The 21,004-nt window shown below is 38.7% G+C and overlaps 1 protein-coding gene and 1 long non-coding RNA gene across 16 annotated transcripts in view; one reads left to right on the top strand and one right to left on the bottom strand.

The window, feature by feature from the left end:
* SYNJ1 (synaptojanin 1) overlaps nt 1-21,004 on the top strand; it is a 48,640-nt gene that overhangs the window by 15,881 nt on the left and 11,755 nt on the right. For 11 of the 15 annotated variants that reach the window (XM_028727037.2, XM_028727045.2, XM_077927307.1 and 8 more), the window contains exons 9-25: nt 1,524-1,693; nt 2,704-2,785; nt 3,256-3,408; nt 6,120-6,285; nt 7,650-7,673; nt 11,654-11,845; nt 11,946-12,030; nt 12,993-13,133; nt 13,946-14,138; nt 15,250-15,408; nt 16,164-16,320; nt 16,892-17,009; nt 17,107-17,322; nt 18,234-18,312; nt 19,389-19,554; nt 19,766-19,978; nt 20,506-20,643. In XM_028727037.2, coding sequence (XP_028582870.2) covers nt 1,524-1,693; nt 2,704-2,785; nt 3,256-3,408; nt 6,120-6,285; nt 7,650-7,673; nt 11,654-11,845; nt 11,946-12,030; nt 12,993-13,133; nt 13,946-14,138; nt 15,250-15,408; nt 16,164-16,320; nt 16,892-17,009; nt 17,107-17,322; nt 18,234-18,312; nt 19,389-19,554; nt 19,766-19,978; nt 20,506-20,643 — 2,452 coding nt within the window. The remainder of the gene's footprint in view (nt 1-1,523; nt 1,694-2,703; nt 2,786-3,255; nt 3,409-6,119; nt 6,286-7,649; nt 7,674-11,653; nt 11,846-11,945; nt 12,031-12,992; nt 13,134-13,945; nt 14,139-15,249; nt 15,409-16,163; nt 16,321-16,891; nt 17,010-17,106; nt 17,323-18,233; nt 18,313-19,388; nt 19,555-19,765; nt 19,979-20,505; nt 20,644-21,004) is intronic. The other 4 variants (XM_028727035.2, XM_028727048.2, XM_028727040.2 and 1 more) reach the window with 2 other exon arrangements.
* LOC144327508 (uncharacterized) lies at nt 9,968-11,321 on the bottom strand. Its single transcript, XR_013392583.1, has 2 exons — nt 11,026-11,321; nt 9,968-10,505 (listed from the first exon to the last, which is right to left on the bottom strand). It is a non-coding gene; the product is annotated as an uncharacterized LOC144327508 (long non-coding RNA).

Genomic DNA, 21,004 nt, shown 5'->3' with positions numbered 1-21,004 from the left:
TGTCTGTGCGTGTTATGGAGCGAATGTGGGGGGGGGGGTCCCTGGAGCCGATTAGGGGAGCGCAGGAACAAAAATCAGCAAAAATCAACCGTGCGTTGTCGGAGAGGGAAACCTGAAAAGAGGAAGTGGTTGCTTTCCTGTATTCTGCCTCAGGGTCTTACTGCCCACCCTCCTCTGTTTCGTTGCTGTGTTTGCTCAAACGGAACAAAGAGCAGGCAAATCCCCTCCCCTCCAGGCAAGCAGAGGGGAAAGCAGAGGTCTTTCCTTCTAATTCCTCTCCGTGCTCCTCGCAGGCAGCCAGAAAACATGCAGGAGGAGAGAGAAAGCTGGCTTCGGTTTGTGGAAACTTTTGCCTTTCTTTCCTCCCTCCCGTAAAATCTCTCTCCTGCTTTCTTAGCCAGCTGCTTCTCTGCACACCGCTCTCTTGTCCCTTCTGTGTTTTTCCTTCACTCCCCACTTAAAATGTAGTTACAAAGCATGGATCCACATGGATCCTCAGGATCTTTGCATTGGGCCACCCCAAATTCACCATCAGATCACATAGCAGCCTGCTCCCCAAAAATCACACACCCACTGTTGCCTGGGGCTGCAATGGTGCAAAAACGTGGTTAAAAAGCATGGATCCACATGGATCCTCAGGATCTTTGCATTGGGCCACCCCAAATTCACCATCAGATCACATAGCAGCCTGCCCCCCAAAAATCACACACCCACTGTTGCCTGGGGCTGCAATGGTGCAAAAACGTGGTTAAAAAGCATGGATCCACATGGATCCTCAGGATCTTTGCATTGGGCCACCCCAAATTCACCATCAGATCACATAGCAGCCTGCCCCCCAAAAATCACACACCCACTGTTGCCTGGGGCTGCAATGGTGCAAAAATGTCATTAAAAAGCATGGATCCACATGGATCCTCAGGATCTTTGCATTGGGCCACCCCAAATTCACCATCAGATCACATAGCAGCCTGCCCCCCAAAAATCACGCACCCACTGTTGCCTGGGGCTGCAATGGTGCAAAAACGTGGTTAAAAAGCATGGATCCACATGGATCCTCAGGATCTTTGCATTGAGCTACCCCAAATTCACCATCAGATCACATGTCTGTGGCCACAGCATGAAGCACAAAAATGATACATCCACTGTTTCATTCAGAATTTTTTTCCTTGTTTTCCTCCTCTAAAAACGATGTGCGTGTTATGGTCAGGTGCGTGTTATAGAGCGAAAAATACGGTAAGTAATTTCATTAATGTTGTGTTATTTGACTTTTAATAAAAAGAATGTGATTTTGTAAATCAAAAGTTGATTAAGGACCACTTCAAATGTAATTTTCTTCAAGCATAGCTCTGTCTAGAAATTAATATATTACAAATATTGCAATAACAGAATAGATAAACATTTTGCTGTTAAAACCAATTGGCAGTATCACATTTTTTGCTGCTCCCAAAATCTTGTTCCATGACATCTAGATCCCATTTGTTGCTAATATATTTGTTTCTCCTTTCTTCCACCAACTTCCTCAGAGCCATTTGAAAGCTTCTGAACATGCTGATGACATCAAAATGGTGAACTTTGACTATCATCAAATGGTCAAGGGTGGAAAGGCAGAAAAACTACATAGCGTTCTTAAACCACAGATCCAGAAATTCTTAGACTGTGGATTTTTTTACTTCGATGGAAACGAAGTTCAAAGGTTTGGATACTTGTCTTCTGTTAGCAGATACATCTGGTTTAGCATTTTTGGAAATGAAAGAAGAGTCAGAAAAGGGGAACTACTTTTTTTAATCAAAAAAGTTGAAACTACTTATTTATGAGGAAAATGACTGAACATGCTGCAGCTGTAACACATATCCACAATGAAAATTCTGTCCTCCACTTGTTTGCTTTTTGCCGCCCTGAGCCCGGCCTTGGCTGGGGAGAGCGGGGTATAAATAAAAATTATTATTATTATTATTATTATTATTATTATTATTATTATTATTAATCAGTTTGGTGTGGCATCTGCACCAAATTTAACCAGGGTTTGAAGAAAGTTCTGATTAATACGTTGTTAATCTTAGTGCAGTAATGTTAAACCAGTGTTAAAACCAAGTAAAAGAGCTATTCATACGGGGGGAGGGGTGCATGTGATCACCCTAGCCTTAAAACCAAAGTGCTGAGCTTTAGGAATGGTCTGATACATTTTCATAAAGCCATAGCTTCAAGCAAAAAGCAAAAGCTACATTTTGTACTACCAAGCCAGAATTATTTTCTATTTATTTTGAATTTCCATAGAGCCAGTTGAAAGGGGGTAGTGAAAATTAGAGTCTTTTGGCACTGTACTGTTTCTAAAATGCATTGATTGCAGTGGGTGACGTGGAGTGAAATCTGACAATGTGTTTTTTGGCCTTTAAGTTGAGTTCTTATGAGGTCATTTAATCATTGTTGTTTTTTCAAAATACCATTCCTTTAAAAAAAAGTAGAACATTATTCAAAATTATTCATTCATTAAAATAAACGAATACATCTGAATGTGTTATGGCATGGCTTTTTTATTTTTTTAACTCCAAAAACCTAGTGGGTAAAATAGTGGGTAAAACTTGTGTTGGTAGGTATTTGGCTAATGATCATACTTCTGTTTAGTACCTTGGTTAAAGTTTTGTTTAAAGTTTTGTGTGTTGTGTGCAATTTTAAAATTGTGTGTTTGTTGTATACTTGGCACAGAACTCAAAGTGGTACTATAAGAACAAACTGCTTGGATTGTCTGGATAGAACAAATTCTGTGCAGGCATTTGTTGGCTTAGAGGTAAGAATATAAAGGTATTATATTTTAGTAGTATTTTAATGTTGACATTTGAAAAGTTCCCATACTGTTCAGGTGTTGCTTGACCTGTGTTCCTCTCTCACTATGGGACTTCTTCTTCCTCTTCTCTCCCTGCATGTCCTCAAAATCTGCTTCAGAAGGTCCCCCAACCCTCTGCAACAGATTTTGAGAGACACAAGGGGCTGCTGGCAAGAGTAGGGGAATTTTTTATTGCACAAGAGGAAGTTGCTTGCACAAGCAGAACAGCAGTGTTGGATACAATCATAATTATTTCTTATATTATTCTGTAAAGTGCCTTGTCCACTGTTAGCTTTATATCAATTTAAATTGTATGATCTATAGTTTCTTAACCAGATAAAAGGGAAAACCAAACCAAATGAAAGCTTTCAAAAATAAAATGTTTTAATACAGATTTGTATTTACCTTTGGTTTTGCCTTCCACATTTTTGCAGATGCTGTCAAAACAGCTAGAAGTTTTAGGTTTAGCTGAAAAGCCTCAATTGGTTACTCGATTCCAGGAAGTTTTTCGCTCCATGTGGTCTGTTAATGGTGACTCAGTCAGTAAAATATATGCTGGAACTGGAGCTCTTGAAGGAAAAGCGAAGGTAAGTAATGTTTTTAGTAGTAAAATTTGAATATTGTAATTCTCAAGGGCCAAATAGTGTCTTGTTTACAACTGTTATTTTCCAATCTTTTAAGTGTCTGGGTATGAGTTTTCCATTATTTCTCACTGTTTTCTACTGAATGTTGAAGCGGGCTCTGTTTTTATCTACTAGTCTTGAATCTTCATGTTTTAACTAAAAACTTCACTCACTTCATTCCCTGCAGTGCTTTATTTAACTTTACTCATTTATCCAAAGTTCATCTAAAATGTCTGAGCCAAAATTAAGGTTTATTCCTAGGTTTTGTAGATGAAGCTATTACCTTGAACCCCACACTAACTTATTAGTCCTGATATTATTATTTTAGAGTTATTTCATTCAAGTTCAAGTGCCAAAAAAATCTTCTGCTGATACAAAAAGCAATAGTGATGCTGACACAGGCACCAGTAGCTGGTAGTTGCCAGTACTCAAACCTAGAATTCCATGCAAGTTGCCTTTAGTTGGGTAGCGTGTGTATTAGGGCTGAGTGATATATCGATATATCATCCAAAACCAGTTTGAAGTCTGTATTGTGATAACAGTTCCATAATTTTTGACCTGGCAATATATTGTGAATCATGCACGTGTGTGCACGTGTGCTATGCAAAAATCACAATGTGGGAAAAACCGTGAAGCCAGCCAATTCTTCTTTCAATTCCTTCAGCCCCTGTTAACTCAGCCAGCTCGGCTCTCCCCTGGAGAGGCAGCAAATCACAAGAGCAGGCACCGGCGAATATTGCAATGCAGGAAAACCCTTGAAGCCAGCCAATGCCTCTACAGAGCTCCATTCTTATTTCAGACATTGTGATATATTGCTATATCACCATGTTTAGCTGGTGATATATCACAAGATTGAAAACCAGATATCACCAAGCCCTACTGTTCGCTTCTACATAGTTCCATCCTTATATCAATATATTGTGATATTTAGCTGGTGACATATCACAATGTTGAAAACTAGATATCACTCAGCCCTAGGTTGTGTGTTATATCACACAACAGAATTTGATACAGTATTCTTAGCTATGGTTTTCTATATTTTGCTTGTGGCCTTGAAGAATTGTATCTTTCCCGGGCACAAGTGTTAAACAGCAGGTTTTACAATATTTTCATTGCCAGTTTTTGTCTGTTAGTACTTTGCATGTGGGAATGGTGGTTTCTTATGGGTTGTATCCAACTAACTCATTGTGTCCATAGACTGAATCTGCAAGTGCAGCAGAGCTTCCCTTCCCTCTCCTCTCCATGCACTTCCCAGAACTGTTTTGGTCCCCCCCCCCCAACTATCCAGAGCAGATTTGGGAGCGGGGCAAGAGTAAGAGTGCGAAGGGAAGTTCCACTGCACACACAGAAGTTGTTACGTGCATGCAGTGATTCAACTGGGTGAAACCTCTGCAGTTTAATCTTAATTGTATTCACCTTTTCAAACTACAACTAACTTGAAATGTGTGTTTAACAGTGATTATTTCAAATTTTAAGTATTATGTTACTATTTAACATCTTAACTAACTTTTCTTTTGCTTTCCTTTTGGTTCATTTCAATTATTTACCTGATATGTAATTGGTGAGTGTAATTCCCGAATACTGCTAAATGTTGAACATTGTAAGTGTTTAAATATGTATCGCGACCCAAATTATTGAAGGTACAAAATGCTAAAGATTTGGTTTTAATGACTAGATTCTCCTATACTGAACCTAATGACATTTTTAAATAGAGTTAAGTGGTTATTATATGTGTGGGGTTTTTTTAAAAAATACTGCCTGTGAACTAAAGAACTAGTTCAAGCAGGATTAAGGGCTTGTCATGCTCAGTAGAGTATTTGACATTGAACATATCCCCATGCCATATCACAAACTGGTTTTGAATTTTCCTTTCAGTGGCAAAAGTCCTTTGGCATGACGGACTGTTTGAAAAACCCAAGCCCAAAACCCGTTCATTGCAGGCAGCAGTCCTCATGAGCTGGAAGTCTTCAGTTTCAAAATATACATGCAGCACTTGTAACATAGAAATCAGCAGCAAAATAGACAGCAGCCAAAAGTAGATTTTTGAGCATACAGGATAGCTAGCCTGATTTCTAAAACGTAATGATTGGGTAGATAGAAATGGAATTTCAATTTATTCAGCTGGTATATTTTTATTTTGTGCATATGGATATGTACCAGTACACATGCATATAATATACATATTATCATAGCATATTGATTTGTGTATAGTATTTCCATACACATTAATGTGTCAATAAAGCTCTGTATATTGCCACTCAATACGTGCTTTGATTGTTACTCATTTCATAGCAGAAGTGACAATTCCTGTAAAAATATAGTATTTAAAAGGACTGGATATTTTTAAAGCACATTTCTAAAATATATTTGCATGCAATATATACATACCTTGTGTGTGTCCAGTGCTTGTACACACCTCACTATTTTGGGTAAAGGCAAAGTATTGCATGGCTGCTCTGTGTGACTTCTGTCCGCCTCTCATTCTCTGCAAAATTCCTTGGGTTGTGTTTATATTCTCATCCTGCAAAAAAAGAAATTATACTGCAGCATAAACAGAAATGAAATTGGTTTAATACCAGCTTGTTATTAGTAGATTACAGCCTAAAACTGTATGCTATTTGCCAGTGTTCTGTAAGTAACTTGATAAAATATTTATACATATTCCTCCCTAACAGGCTGGAAAGCTGAAGGATGGTGCACGTTCAGTGACCAGAACAATTCAAAATAATTTTTTTGATAGCTCAAAGCAGGAAGCTATTGACGTTTTGTTGTTGGGAAATACCCTAAATAGTGATTTAGCAGACAAAGCACGGGCTCTCTTAACCACCGGCAGTTTACGTGGTATGTGTTTCTAGGTTCTTAATTTATATGGCAACAATTAGTACTAATAAAGCTGTGGTTGGATCCAAAGCTGCCCTTCTGCACTTGCAGAGGAGTTGTTTTAGACCTTGTGCTGCTGCATTGTGTAAGAAAACTGCACCTAAATGCAAAGACTTTCTTCCCTTTGTGCAGGCTCTTGCAGAAGGGTAAGAACTGCTTTAGAGCCTCCTTGTTCTATCACTGCACAATTTTTTCTGCTAGCACTTGTGGGCCATCACTAGCATCCATTTTCTTTCTTCTTGCGGTTTTTGGATCCATCCTGATACATTCTGTGTTCAAGTAAAAGTATTATTAATGTCATTTTAATTAGCAATCTGTTTATAAATAGTCTGCTCTTTTTAAACTAACAATTTTGGATTACTACTATTGAAGAATCTAGTAGGATAAAGGAATGAATACTTTCCTAATCAGATTTATTAGATAATATGCATTACTTTATGCATTCATTGTTAAATATCTTAAGAACATGTATAACAATAAATGCTTATACTTTAAGGCTTGAGCATCTAGATCAGGGGTCTGCAACCTGCGGCTCCGGAGCCGCATGTGGCTCTTTTACACCTTTGCCGTGGCTCCGGGGCGGATACTAGTGAGAGGAGGAGGCACATTGTGCGCCCCGACACTCCCCACTGTGGCGGGCGCTGTACTGGCTGTGACATCGCATGGGGGCGGTGCGTGCGTTAGTCACGCACCGTCCCGACGTCACCTTCCCACCCGCCCGCTACATTGTAAGGGGCATGTACGCTGGTCACTCCATTGAAAGGGGGCATGTACGCTGGTCACTGTTTTGAACGGGAGTGAAAAACACACACACAAGAAAAGGTAACTTGTTAATTTAACGTTTATTTCTATGAGGAGGAGTAATTCTGAGGGGTCAAACAAAGAAATAAAAAAAAAGTGACAAAAAAGTTATTTTTATAATGACGGGTTTTGCGGCTCCCATTTTTTTTTTCTTCGGAAACGGGTCCAAGTGGCTCTTTTTGTCTTAAAGGTTGCAGACCCCTGATCTAGATAATCTGTTTTGGGAGTCTCAATGGTACTTGCAAAGCTCGATAAACAAAATTTTGCAGTTCTTTTCAGGGGCATGTGGCGTTACAAAGTCATTGTGAAGTAATGGAATAATATGTGAGAAGCTAAAGTTAGGAACTGCTTCATAGTGTCTAGATGTTTAAGAGTGAGTGGTGTAATTCCGCAGCAACGTGATCTAACTGTTCAAAGTTGACACATAAAAGGGTGCCTAAAGTGTCCCGGAAACTTAAACTGTTGCTTGGTTAACATATAACACCTCAACTAATTTCTTTTCTTTTCTCCAAATGCATCCATAGTTTCAGAGCAATCATTGCAATCAGGTATAGTATAGCACCTATTTGGGATGAAATTTTATCATGTTAACTTTCTCTCCCCCCCCCCCCATTGTGAAATACATGCATGCAGGAGAATCTCTTTTATGTATTTGGTTGGCAGTGAGATGCACAACAAGCCACTTCAAATGAAAAGTGGCAGGCCACTTCTTCATCTTATACACTCATAGAGTGGTTTGCTGGCAGGTCAGACCTCTCTGCAAGCCTTGAGGAGGAAGAAAGAGACTAGCGTCCTCCTTCTGTTTTCATATGGTCCTGCACAGTGCTTTTTTCTGGGGGGGATGCAGGGGTATGCCTACCCCTAAACATGGGTGCAGATTCCACCTGAGTTAAATCATTGGGTGGTCTTAGCTCCGTATTGTCTTTACTGATTGGCAGTGGCATCTTAGATATTTGGACAGGAGTATTTCCCAGCTCTACATGCAGATGCTGAGGCTTGAACTGGGGACCTTTCGCAACACAGAAAATAGCTTTGAAATATTGGGTTGCAAGACATTGAGAAATGGTTGCTTGCAAGTGAAGACAAGTCCCTTGCATGTTCCTTCATATGTTGCTTTCCAACACAGATCCAAAGATTCTGATTGGAGGGCGTGGGAGGTGGGTGAAGGACACACTTGACCAGGTGTGGTTTGTCGGCACAGGCATGAACAGTAGAAATGTTGGCCTGGGATGGGAACTGTATGAGTGACAGGTCCCACTACTTTAAAAATAGAGTGGAAGTGGCATTGGGATGTCTTTGCTTTCTGCTTAGCCATGTATTCTAGTTTCTGCCAAGGTGCCTTTTTGAGCTTTGTAACCTACCTCCCATACTGATGTAGGAGTTGTGTTCAGAATTCTTTTGAAAAAACTTTCGAGGTTTCCTGAGCTGAAAGTTCATCTGAGGGTGTGAGCCAGAACACCATTCCTAACTGGAGATGCTGGGGATTGAACCAGGGACCTTTTGCATGCAAAGCATATGCCTATCATAAAACTATGGTCCTTCCCCATACATCTTCCCTGCCAGCTTGTCTGAAATCAATAAAGATGAGAGGCATGCTCTGCAGATGCCTTGGGCACATTATTCCCTGCACCCCCTTGAGAGGAGTGGAGGCAGCACAGAGTGATGTCTAGAAGTTTGCTTCTTTACATTACAGTATTTTTAGACCACCAGCTACCACGATCTAATGTAATGGAAGGGGGGGAGCTAACCTGTGGTGTTTTAGATATTGTTGGACTAAAAGTCCCATCAGCCCTAACCACTGGCAATTCCAGCTTGATCTGATGGGAGTTGGAGTCACAACATCATCTGGAGTGCCACATCACGTGCAGGTTAGACCATAAAACTTACTCTCAGTATTACACAGATACTTAACAAATCATAGGCTGGCTTTGAATGTCTGTTTTGAGTAACTGGTTTTAACTTTCCATTGGTAATTTTATTGCTTTATTCATTTTGTAAACCGCTTTGAGTTTTTTTCTTGCAATCAGTGGTATATAGATTTGATGAAATAAATAAAAAATACATTATTGTGGGTATGAATTTTTGAAAAGTAACTTCTGTGCTGTGTTTTTCACCCATGAAAAAATGGTGTTGCCAGTATTCAAAAGATTCCTTGAGCTATTGCACTCAGGCATATAGTTGGTCTTTCTAGCTTTCTCATAGGGCTCAAGATCACTAGTAAATCTTAAAATTGAACAAGTTGGCATAATATTTGAAACTCTGAAATGCCCTATTTTTCCATTACAACTTGAGTGCTGTTGACCAAGGCAACATTTTAAAGAAAAAATTGTAGGGGTGGAATTTCCCTTAGGCAACTGTATTTCAAATAGAATAAACTATACCCATTTGACTGAAATACACTTATGCATATTCATCCTACTAATAGAATAACTATATTGTACAGCCAAAGGGCATGAACAACAGAAAGTGGTGTGCTGTTTTTTTAAGAAACATTCCCTAAAAGGAATCTGGTTATTGCATATTCTGTTAACTTATGTTTAGTAAAATACACCATGGTAGTTTTACATGCTATATTAAAAATACTGTCTTATCCCTAAAACATTGTCAAATTTTGATAGCTGAAGTCTCTCTGAGAATCAGTTCATTGTAAGAACTTATTCACAATATCCTCTTTGCCTATATGCTAGCTTTATTTCTATGAACATTCTTGTTGATATTAAAGCACTGAAATGACTTGATGTGTTTTTCTGTATTAGAGAAGGGATAAACTTGTAGACATAGTAGAAAACCCAAAGATCCTGCTTACTGCATTCAGAGTTAACTACCTAGCTGGTGTTCATGCTTCTTCTATCCCCCCCCCCCCCGATTTGCTTTAGCTTCTTGATTTATGATATTTGGCTTTATTCTGGTTTATGGGCTGAAGATGGAGAAAATATTTGGGGTTTGATCCAGAGAAAAGTCTGCACAAGGGACTAGGAAGCTGTCACTCCTAGAGGGAGTCTGCTGAATGGTGTGGGTTGCGGTGAAGGGGAATGAGGGAAAAGGGGCAGAATATCTGAACATCAGGCAGAACATCCCACGCATGGGAACTCCTCCCCATTTAGCAAGCACTCTTGGGAGCACCTTCACAGGGGGTTGGAAAGACTATTGGGGTGAGGAGGGGAAAGGAAAGTCATATTTTACCAGCCTAGCTATGCATGCATTCCTCTGGATTCAACCAATAGTAGTTTCTACCAATGTAACTTGAACGGATTAATCTAGAGAGAGTAGCTGTTTGATAATTTTTAATCTAAAAGAGCCCTGCTGCCACCTGTTTCCGCATCAGTGTTCTATAGTTTGTTAGAAGACTTGGTTCGTACAATATATACTTGAAACAAACCCTTAAGACACGGGTGTCAAACACAAGGCCCGCAGGCCGAATCCGGCCCGCCAGACCTCGTCATGTGGCCCATGTAGTCGCTGCCGGCCGCCAGCCTTCACCTTTTATTCTCGCTTTTTTTTTTTTTTACACAAGAAAGCCGCCTCTTCAGCACATGCGCGGCAGCCTACAAGCCAGAGAATGTCTGCCCTCTAGCAGCGCCGGCCGTTCTACACAGGAAACCTCCACTTTACATGCATTCAGGAAACCTCCACTTGTTTTTATATTGAGCGCATGCCATCCTGTGATGTGACAGATCCAACGGCTGCCTGAACCCTTCTCTCCTGTACTGTACTGACTATGTTTCTGCTTTCAGAGCTAGTTATTACTTACATTATTACAAAAAACAGTAATAATTGAATGCAGTGACAATAATTTATGATAATAAAGAGTGGACACATAGTCCTACAGATACAACTGGCCCTTTGAGGGTGACCAAACTGCTGATGCGGCCCCGATGAATTTGAGTTTGACACCCCTGCCTTAAGAGTTCAAAAACAAGTTAAGGCACAATTTGCACCTCAAGAAAGGGGGAGGGGAACTGTCCCAATAACATTGCTTTGATAAATGATGAAGTGCATGTTTGAAGTACAGTACATGTGCAAGCAATTTTAACCTAAAATAATTACAGTTGGATTAATAGGCTGTTTAATTAAATACAATGGATAACTTAATTTGAAAACCTACCGTTAAAATAAATTTACTCCATTTGATCCCATCTATTCAAAGAATAATTCAGACATGGAGCAAAGCATGTTGGGAATTGATTATTGTTATACAGAACTAAATGAAAGATAAAAAGGATTCCATTTTTAAATGTTTTGGAGAATATATTATTTATTAAATTTAGATACTGTCCTTCATCTGAAGATCGCAGAACAATTTACAGCAAAAAAATACAATATATATACACAAAATACACAAAACTTAATACTGAATAATTAGGAGAACTATCATTTAAAAACAAATGGAACTATGTCAACTGAGCAGCATGTCTTTTCAATAAATTGCTATCTTGATCACTAACTTTTTAAAATGTAAAGCTTACAATCTTATCTGTCACTTGCTGACTTCTGTGTAAGCAAATCAGTCTTAATATTCTTTTTGTAGCATCAGCAAAAATACTGAAGAGCATGTGTGAGAATTTTTATAAGTATTCAAAGCCCAAAAAAATTCGTATTTGTGTTGGAACATGGAACGTCAATGGTGGAAAGCAATTTCGAAGCATTGCCTTTAGAAACCAGACTCTCACTGACTGGCTTTTAGATGCACCAAAGGTAGCTGGCATCAGTGAATTCCAAGGTGAGAGTCCTTACCATGTTAATCAGTTTTGGTTGGATTTTTAGCCATTCTGATTTTTGTTCTTCCGAAGTAATTACCTAAACCTCATATGTTAATTCAGATCGACGGAGTAAGCCGATTGACATCTTTGCTATAGGATTTGAAGAAATGGTAGAGCTAAATGCAGGAAACATTGTGAGTGCAAGGTAAGTGTCACTTCTATGGAAACCACAGAAGCAAGTTAATCAGATTTTGTCAAACTTTCAAAATTTGTGTGAAAGCTTACTGCAATACTAAACACTTCAAAACCTAATCATCAAAGCTTGAACACAGGATTTGTCTGGGTGTCTAGCAAGGCTTTAGTCTTTTTGGCTACTGGCAGCCCATATGCAACATATCACAAGCTAGTTTTTAAACTGCCAATAGCATCACAGAACAGTTTGCAGTATAGCAAGTGGGGATGGGGCCTGGGGAGGGGGAGAGACACAAAACTATTAAGAAAAGCAATGTTGAACTTAGCGTTATGAATGCTTTCTTATGAATTGCAGCCCTACATTGGTTTGTGCTGGCTCCAAAGTAGTAAGTCAAATGAGAAAAGGTTATTTTGTGAACCAGACTTCAACTATGCAGCCCTCCTTTTTTAAAGTATTTTTAAAAGGCAGCTATATATTTATTCCTACTGTACTATAAGGCTGCAGAGGCATGATTGAACATTTTCCAGTGCAAAGCTTGCACTCTGATAGATTTAGAATCATAGAGTCCCATCCCCCTGCAATGCAGTGCGGGGCTCAAACCCACCACCCTGCTCTACCAACTGAATCTCATGCTCTACCAACTGAGCTATCCAAGGAATTGGTGTTACAATTTGATTCTAGCTTGAGTGTGGGAGGTTTCCATGTGTGTTCCTGTTCCTTCTATTGCTCAGCAGGAAATGAGAACAGCATTTTTTTAAAAAAAAATTCTTCAAGTCTTCCCCTCTGCTGAATCTCAGTTTCATTTCCAATTTGGATAAAATGTTCTTGCAAGTTGCCCTTGCTATATAGTTTTTATTTTAACATTATCTGGTATTCATTGTAGCACACACACAAGAGCAGTCTCTTTGTTCTCTTTGGCAAAGTTTGTGAGCACTTGCATGCTGTAAAAACTTTTCTTTTTCCCACACTGGCAGTACAACAAATCAAAAATTATGGGCTGCTGAATTGCAAAAGACCATCTCCAGGGATTGCAAATATGTTCTGCTGGCTTCAGAACAGTTGGTGGGTGTTTGCCTTTTTGTATTCATCAGACCTCAACATGCACCATTTATCAGGTCAGTAAATTGACATGCTGAAACATAGTTCAGGTCATTTAAAGTGAAACAAGTGATGTTAACCTAAAACCTTGTAGAACTGTTGCAGACAGTACTAGGCTAGATGGACCAACCGTCTGACTTAGGAACATAAGAAACTATATTTTCTTTAAAATATAAAGTGGTATAGACATTAATAATAGTAGTAGTAGTAATTAATAATAGTCAAAAGCAAATGTTTCTTTGAGAATGGATTTGTTCATGTTTAATATCTGCTTTTAAAATAGCAGAAGTCATTTGCTAGTGGCAGGAGAAGCACTGTCTTGTTTGACAACCCTAATAAACAATGGTTGGTGTTACAGATAGAGACATGCCCTTTGCTATTCTGGTTCCACTGCAAAAGATCCTGGCAGGAATTAATTGAAGCATATGGGTTTGAAGCTGAAGTAGGAACCTGGTTAATCTTTGCAGTTGCAGAAGTCTAAACTTGCCAGATTGCCATGGTAAATTGGCAGAAGGCTTCAGTGCCAGTGTCCCTTGATAGTACATTGCACGACTGTAGAATTATGCTCATTTGTTTCCATGCCAGTTCACCAACTTCCTGTCTGAAAAATAAGAATTATGCATAAGTGATTTGGCAGGAGAACGTCTGAAAAATGGATAATAATTTGATTTCTTCCAGCTGCCACAAATAACAAACATAGGCACGTGCAGGCAAAGCAGCATAATTTAATCTTCAAAAAATAAATTGTTTTAAATATAATTGAAGCTGGTGGAAGCTCTTGCCAAGATTTTGAAAACTAAAATGAATTTATTTTATATTTCATTCTTAGGGATGTTGCCGTTGATACTGTAAAGACTGGCATGGGAGGAGCTACTGGTAATAAGGGTGCAGTAGCAATTCGAATGCTGTTTCATACTTCCAGCCTTTGCTTTGTATGCAGTCACTTTGCTGCAGGACAGTCACAAGTCAAAGAGAGAAATGAGGATTTCATGGAAATATGTCGAAAACTGAGCTTCCCAATGGTAAGGAATAATTCAGTCTCTCATTTTAGATAGAATTGTAGAGTTGGAAGGGAGCCTATACCTAAAAACATACTTACTCCCAATATTCAGTTACAGATAGGTAGCCGTGTTGGTCTGCCATAGTCAAAACAAAAAAATTCCTTCCAGTAGCACCTTAAAGACCAACTAAGTTAGTTCTTGGTATGAGCTTTCGTGTGCATGCACACTTCTTCAGATACACTGAAACAGAAGTTGCCAGATCCTTCTATATAGTGAGAAGGTGGGGAGGGCTATTACTCAGAAGGGTGGTGGGAATGGGTGATTGGCAGATAGCTGTGATGAGCCTGTTGACGACTCTTAAGAAGGATCTGGCAACTTCTGTTTCAGTGTATCTGAAGAAGTGTGCATGCACACGAAAGCTCATACCAAGAACTAACTTAGTTGGTCTTTAAGGTGCTACTGGAAGGAATTTTTTTGTTTTTACTCCCAATATGTACATCTATCCACTTCTTTTCCATAGTTGTATTTCTTTCCATTATGTTTTACCTCTATGTTGTTACCTCTGTGAGATCAACAGTTAAGATTCATCATTTTTATGACGTTAGCACAATATACTTCATCTTTATGGTGACGGCATTATGATAGAGATAACATTTTAAATTTCCAGATGCAAGTCTATAGTATAAATTCTTCACATGAATTTGATAAATTTCTAACTCATTTTTGTGTGTAGTGTGTTTGCAGCCCATGATTGCACTCATCCTTACAACTTGATGAGGCAGTCTGAGTATCACATAATAACTTTACTAGAGTTTAAAGAATGAACATTCTTATTAATGCTCCCCTTCATAAAAGGCACTGTGTAACAGGACAATACTGCATGTCAGTCTCTTTGAGCCTGCTTGTCTCAAAGGTTTATACTAAGGAGAAATGATGGGATTATGATGAGTTCTTAGGGGGTATTAAAACGTAAATAACAATAGTAACTATGGCTTTGTATGTAAAGACTGACAAAATATGGATTTTCTTCATTTTTTCAAAGCTGTAAATACAGGTGTCATTTTATTAAACTAGGGGTAGCACTTGGGTTCATAATTATATTTAGTTGGAGTTCTTTTTTTTCCTTTTTCAGGGAAGAATGCTGTTTTCCCATGACTATGTATTCTGGTGTGGTGATTTCAATTACCGTATAGATCTTCCTAATGAGGAAGTAAAGGAACTAATTCGGCAACAAAATTGGGATGCTCTCATTGCAGGCGATCAACTTGTTAATCAGAAAAATGCTGGACAGGTAACATCTCAGGTTTCCTTTAGTGAGGTGTTTGTTCTGATGTAGAACCTGATATAGAACTTGACAACCTTCATGTTGGTATGCTTCCTGGCTGGAGGCAGGTTGAGTTCCATTACCTATTTGAAATGCATTCATGCAGTCACACATCACTACCATCACTCTGCTCCGTATGTAGAGTGGCACATCTGACTGCCCTGCCATGTCTAGTTTCGTTCATAATCCTCTCACCAAGTAATCTCATGTGCATAGAACACGTAGCAGATCATTGAAAAGGCTAGGTCACAACTCTTCTCTCTGCCATGCTTGTTCTTTGGAGGGAATTTTTTTTTTTTTGTAGGGAAAAACATTGTCTTGTAAGTCCCAATCAGGTACAGCCCAGACAGTTCATTCAGAGCTAGGGCTGTGTATCCTAGAGAAGATGAGGTTTGTAGGAACAGCTTTAATTCATAGGTTGCAGTCTCCCTAGTTACACAACATTTTGTAGCACCGTTTTGCTTCTGGATTAGTCACAATATTGGGGGTCCATGTTGTAAAAGTGGACTAGAGTGTATTTCACCAGGAAAGCTGAAATCAATTGTAGTGGATCTATATAGCCATCATATTGTTCTGCTGTAATGTGTTCTCTGTGTGTGGTCTTTTGACTGACTTGTTAGAAGCTTTAGCTGTTGGGGCCATATTATAAAGTTGCTGCAGACTTACCATATGTGTTCCTTACAAGCTGTATATCAGCTAAAGTTTTATTCAATTTCCTACAGATATTTAGAGGCTTTCTAGAGGGAAAAATAGCCTTTGCTCCTACATACAAATATGACTTATTTTCGGATGATTATGATACCAGTGAAAAGTGCCGTACACCAGCCTGGACAGATCGTGTACTGTGGAGGAGAAGAAAATGGCCTTTTGACCGATCAGGTCAGATAATAGTATTGAATATTAACCAGTGCAAAGTGATAAAACAACTTTTGATAGGACAGTAGTATGATTTTTAAACATTCAAGTTTTTATTTAATACTGAAATAATTAAGTTGTTCATTTATTAGGATATGGGCTATAGTAGCTAGCCATTCACAAAAAACTGATTTTCTGCAGAATTCATGGCCATTTCACCCTTTTGTACATGGATATGCTTGCCCAAATTAATGAAAGGTATATAAAGTACTTTGAACACTTGAAACGAGCTATATAAATGCCAAGTCTGAAGTACAAATTATTCACTTTTCATATATTCACTCTTCACACTTGCTGCAGCCCATGTGTAGACTTGTGCAGTCTTTCTTAAAGAAGCAAAAACAAAGGCCCAATATTCTCCCAGCAAGCAGTTAAGGGAAACATACAGATTTTCTTCTCATTTGAAGAGGTGACCTTTATTTGAGTATAAAATGAAATATAAATCTCCCCTTCTCACAGGCTTCTTCTCCCCTTTGTTTGTTTATATTCTGACTATTATAGCATATTCATATAATTTCTTATATGACTTTTGTAGCGGAAGACATGGATCTTCTTAATTCCAGTTTTCACGATGAAAGTAAACATATTTACACATGGAGTCCTGGAACTTTGTTGTATTATGGAAGGGCAGAGCTGAAAACATCAGATCATAGGTTTGAAGTTGGCCTTTTGTAATACCTTCTAATATTTTAAAAATCTATTTTTTGATGCTCAGCCATTGATGTGCATCCTTTATTTATGTTTTTGCAGGCCTGTTGTTGGGTTGATTGATATAGATATCTTTGAAGTTGATGCAGAGGAACGACACAAAATTTACAAGGAAGTGATTGCAGTGCAGGGACCACCTGATGGTACTATAATGGTCTCTATCAAAGGGTCTTCAACAGAAGAGAACTATTTTGATGATGGCTTGATTGATGAACTTCTTCAAAAGTTTGCAACTTATGGTGAAGTTATACTCATAAGGTTAGAGCAACTTCATTTCAAGGACATTTTTGTAGAGGACAGCTTGGGCATGCCCCATCTTCGTTGTCTCCTTCACAACAAACAGGGAAGAGAATGTTGGTCACTTGCAATGCAAGTTCCTTCTGGTGTTTCTAGGAGGCATTCAGTCCTCACCTAACCTAGTGACTGACTCTGATACTCATTTTGGCCATAGCCCAACTGTGCTCCAACATGTGCTAGCGGATACCACTTTCCCTTTTTGCCTTCTCATAAGGTCAGACTCTTAGGTATACTCTATTCTTCAGCTTGGCCACTGGCCAGAACTGAGGAGGAGCCTCTGAATGAGGCCTAGTCTACAAAGTTGGGTAACATGATCCTTGCCTGTCCTGGGGAATACCAGGTGTTAAGCCATCCTGGATGCCTCCTGCACCCAAACCAAAAGGAGCATCCATGACAAGTGAATAATGTTCCATTCAGACATCCCAAGAACAGTTGTAGTCTTGGAGTGGGGGGGACAGAAACAGCATGGTTAATGTAAGGAGGATTTGTAAGTGAAACAAAGGGGAAGGCAATGGTGACTTTTTGAATAAAGGGCTACTTGACTCTGGATGGGGGTTTTTTGGTGCTAGTTGGAGGGTCAGGACCTTCAAGAACAGCAAAATGTTACCCTGATTGTATCAGGATACATGAACTTGAGCTTTGGATTATTAGAAAACTTCTTAGCCCAAGACACACAGGACCATGATGCAGTTTTGTGCATGTCAGTAGGGTATGGTGAGCAATCCTGCAAAGGCACCCTGTACTAGATAATCAGCTCTTACCAATCTTTGTATTTGAGACCACAATAGAAACTTGGAGGCAAGGTGGGTGCTCAGTGACAGGAGTATAAATGCTTTATGATTTGTCATTTTAACATTGGCTATATTTCACAGATTTGTAGAAGACAAAATGTGGGTGACATTCTTGGAAGGGAGCTCTGCTTTAAATGTTCTTAACATGAATGGCATTGAGGTAATAAGCATTTTATGTGTATCCTGCTATGTTAGAGTGTTTTATACATATTGTGATCTTTTACTTATTTTTTCTCCCTCTCTCTACATATATATATTTATAAAAGGAATTCTGTATCACCATATCATAAAATATTAGAGTGGTGTACAATGCTGAAACATAAAATATCATTAAAACAATACAAATAATCAGTAAGCTGGCTAATATATATATTTTTAAAAATAATAATCAGGCAACCTGAAGCAAAAGCATTTGTAGTGCTTTGTGGGGCTAGCAGAGGACAATCATTTTCTTTCCCACCCTGCTGTGTTACATAGTGCTAGAAGCTCAAGTTCAGGACTTTCAGCTTTGAAACACAGTGCTTTATTTCTAGATAGCTGAAGTGGGAAAATATAGTTTGCATGGAGGAGAATGTTTGTACCTTCATGACTCCCCTCCCTCCTAATGCTCACCTCCAACAGGTCAGCCAGGCTAATTCCCTCCCATCTTTCTCCAATTTCCTTTTGTGTGTGTTTTTCCAACTGATACCTGTTTTTAATGGACACACTATGGTTCAACTGCTGTCAGCCATAGATTAAATTACTTGACTCATTGTCTGACCAACTTCCTGATCCTTTAGACCATAGATTTTTTCTCTCACCCTGGATTGAAGTGAGAGCTGTCAACAGAGGATTGAAAAACATGGTTTTTTTACATAGGTATGCTTGAGCAGCAGCATGTTATGTGTCCTCCATAAAAAGTTGTTGTCAAGCAAGTTACATCTTTGGCAGTCAATGCAAAATTTTTCAGAAACAAGATGAGTTTATAATATATTTTCTTAACTCTATGCCTTTTAACATTCAACACATTCTCACAGGGCTGTTCTGTTGTTAATTATTTAATGCACAAACTTAACCTGTGGGTGAGTTTCAGGCTGAGCAAATTCAGCCTCCCATTATATCATGAGGAAGAATCTTACTTCTGTTTTCACTGTTAGAATTAGAATTATGACTTATATTTGTAGTTTTTTTTTAAGTAGTTGCACAAACCATAATCAATAATTATATTAATTATTCTCTGATTTGTTTGAAATTCAGCTGCTTGGGAGGACAATCAATATTAATTTGAAAAACCCAGATTGGATTAAGAGCTTGGAGGAAGAGATGAGTCTGGAGAGAGTGAAAATTGCCTTGCCTTCATCAACCAGTTCCACTTTGCTTTGTGAAGATGTGGAGGTTTCAGCAGACTATGATGATATGGAAGGTTTGTCGAACTCAAACTTAAATCTATACTAACTAGGTTTCATCCATTATGTATAATCTTACATTATAAAAGTTTGATTATTGATATTTTGTAGGAAAGTGGTAGCAGCTCTAGTAGATTTTTTTTAATGCCCTATTTGCTATATTAATTGTGGTACAACTTGACAGATTTGTAGTTCTGTTTACTTAATAATATTTTACTTCATTTCAAGGTGATGTTGATGATTATAGTGCTGAAGTAGAAGAAATTCTTCCACAGCATCTACAGCTAGCAGGAGGTTCTGGTCTTGGAGCCTCACCTGCCTCTTCCCCTCGTTCAAGCCCTTGTCAGTCGCCTACATTATCAGATGGGCCACCTCCAGCTCTTCCATCAAGACCAAGCAGAGCACCTAACAAGACTCCTGGACCACCTACATCATCTCAAGGTATTGCCACATCTTACCAATATCCTATCCATATGTGCATGTACTTATTTGTACATTTCATTAGATGCATGTATATGGATATTCAAATACAAAGTACCCAAGATTGTTGAAACAAAGGTCTTCAAGAACTTTGTGAGCCTGAGGGCAATAACCATTTTATTGCTATGGTAACCTGCTTTGGGAGATTATTTTTGGCTGAAATAAACAACACTAATACAATGATTTAATATTCCATATTACATGTACAGTCATACAGAGTGTGCAAACATCAAGGAAATGCTTTTTAGCAATTTATATTAAATACTACAGGTATTAACAGTACTACTGAAAACAAGTTTTACATACAAGGAAGTGTGAGCTTTATACAGTACTTGCTTGAGAAGATGATACTTGCTTTCCAGAGAGATAACAGGATTTGTGTGCTGAGCTACACAAATAATGTAATTTGAAAAAATAGTTGTTATATAACTAGGCGTAAGAATGTTTTATTTTTTTAAATACCTCTGTATATAAATTACTGTTGCCAGGTTCTCCAATAGATTTTCAACCAATTGCCCAACAAAAAGAGTCTACCCAAAGTTTGGAACCCAAACGCCTGCCTCCACCTCGCCCTGGAGCACCTCCCGCTCGCCCTGCTCCACCACAGAGACCACCTCCACCAGCAGGTAAGCCGGTAAAATGTGAAAATAATACCTGAAGAAAGTTCTTCTGTTGTTGGTGGTAAATTAGCTTAAATTAAGAATAGCTTTGTTGTGACTGTAGAGGGTTTTGAGAGCTTTGTTTTCTGTTTGTACATAACCACAGTTTGCTGTGCCTTCTGAACTGACAAAACCATGGTTAATGGTAACTATGGTTTGTTTGAAATAATTTATAACCCATGGTTTCAAACAAACCAGTTACCATTAACCACAGCTTTGCCAGTTTGGATGACACAATAACCTGCACTTAAGGAAAAACAGAAGCAAAAACTTCCAAACTGTTTCTTTCCTTGTCACCACACTGGAGGAAGGGAGGGGGGAGTGCATG

This window comes from Podarcis muralis, chromosome 4, assembly GCF_964188315.1.
Source record: "Podarcis muralis chromosome 4, rPodMur119.hap1.1, whole genome shotgun sequence".
Lineage (NCBI taxonomy): Eukaryota > Metazoa > Chordata > Lepidosauria > Squamata > Lacertidae > Podarcis > Podarcis muralis.
Note: the sequence above shows the minus strand (reverse complement) of the source record. Positions and strands in the feature narration are given on the sequence as shown.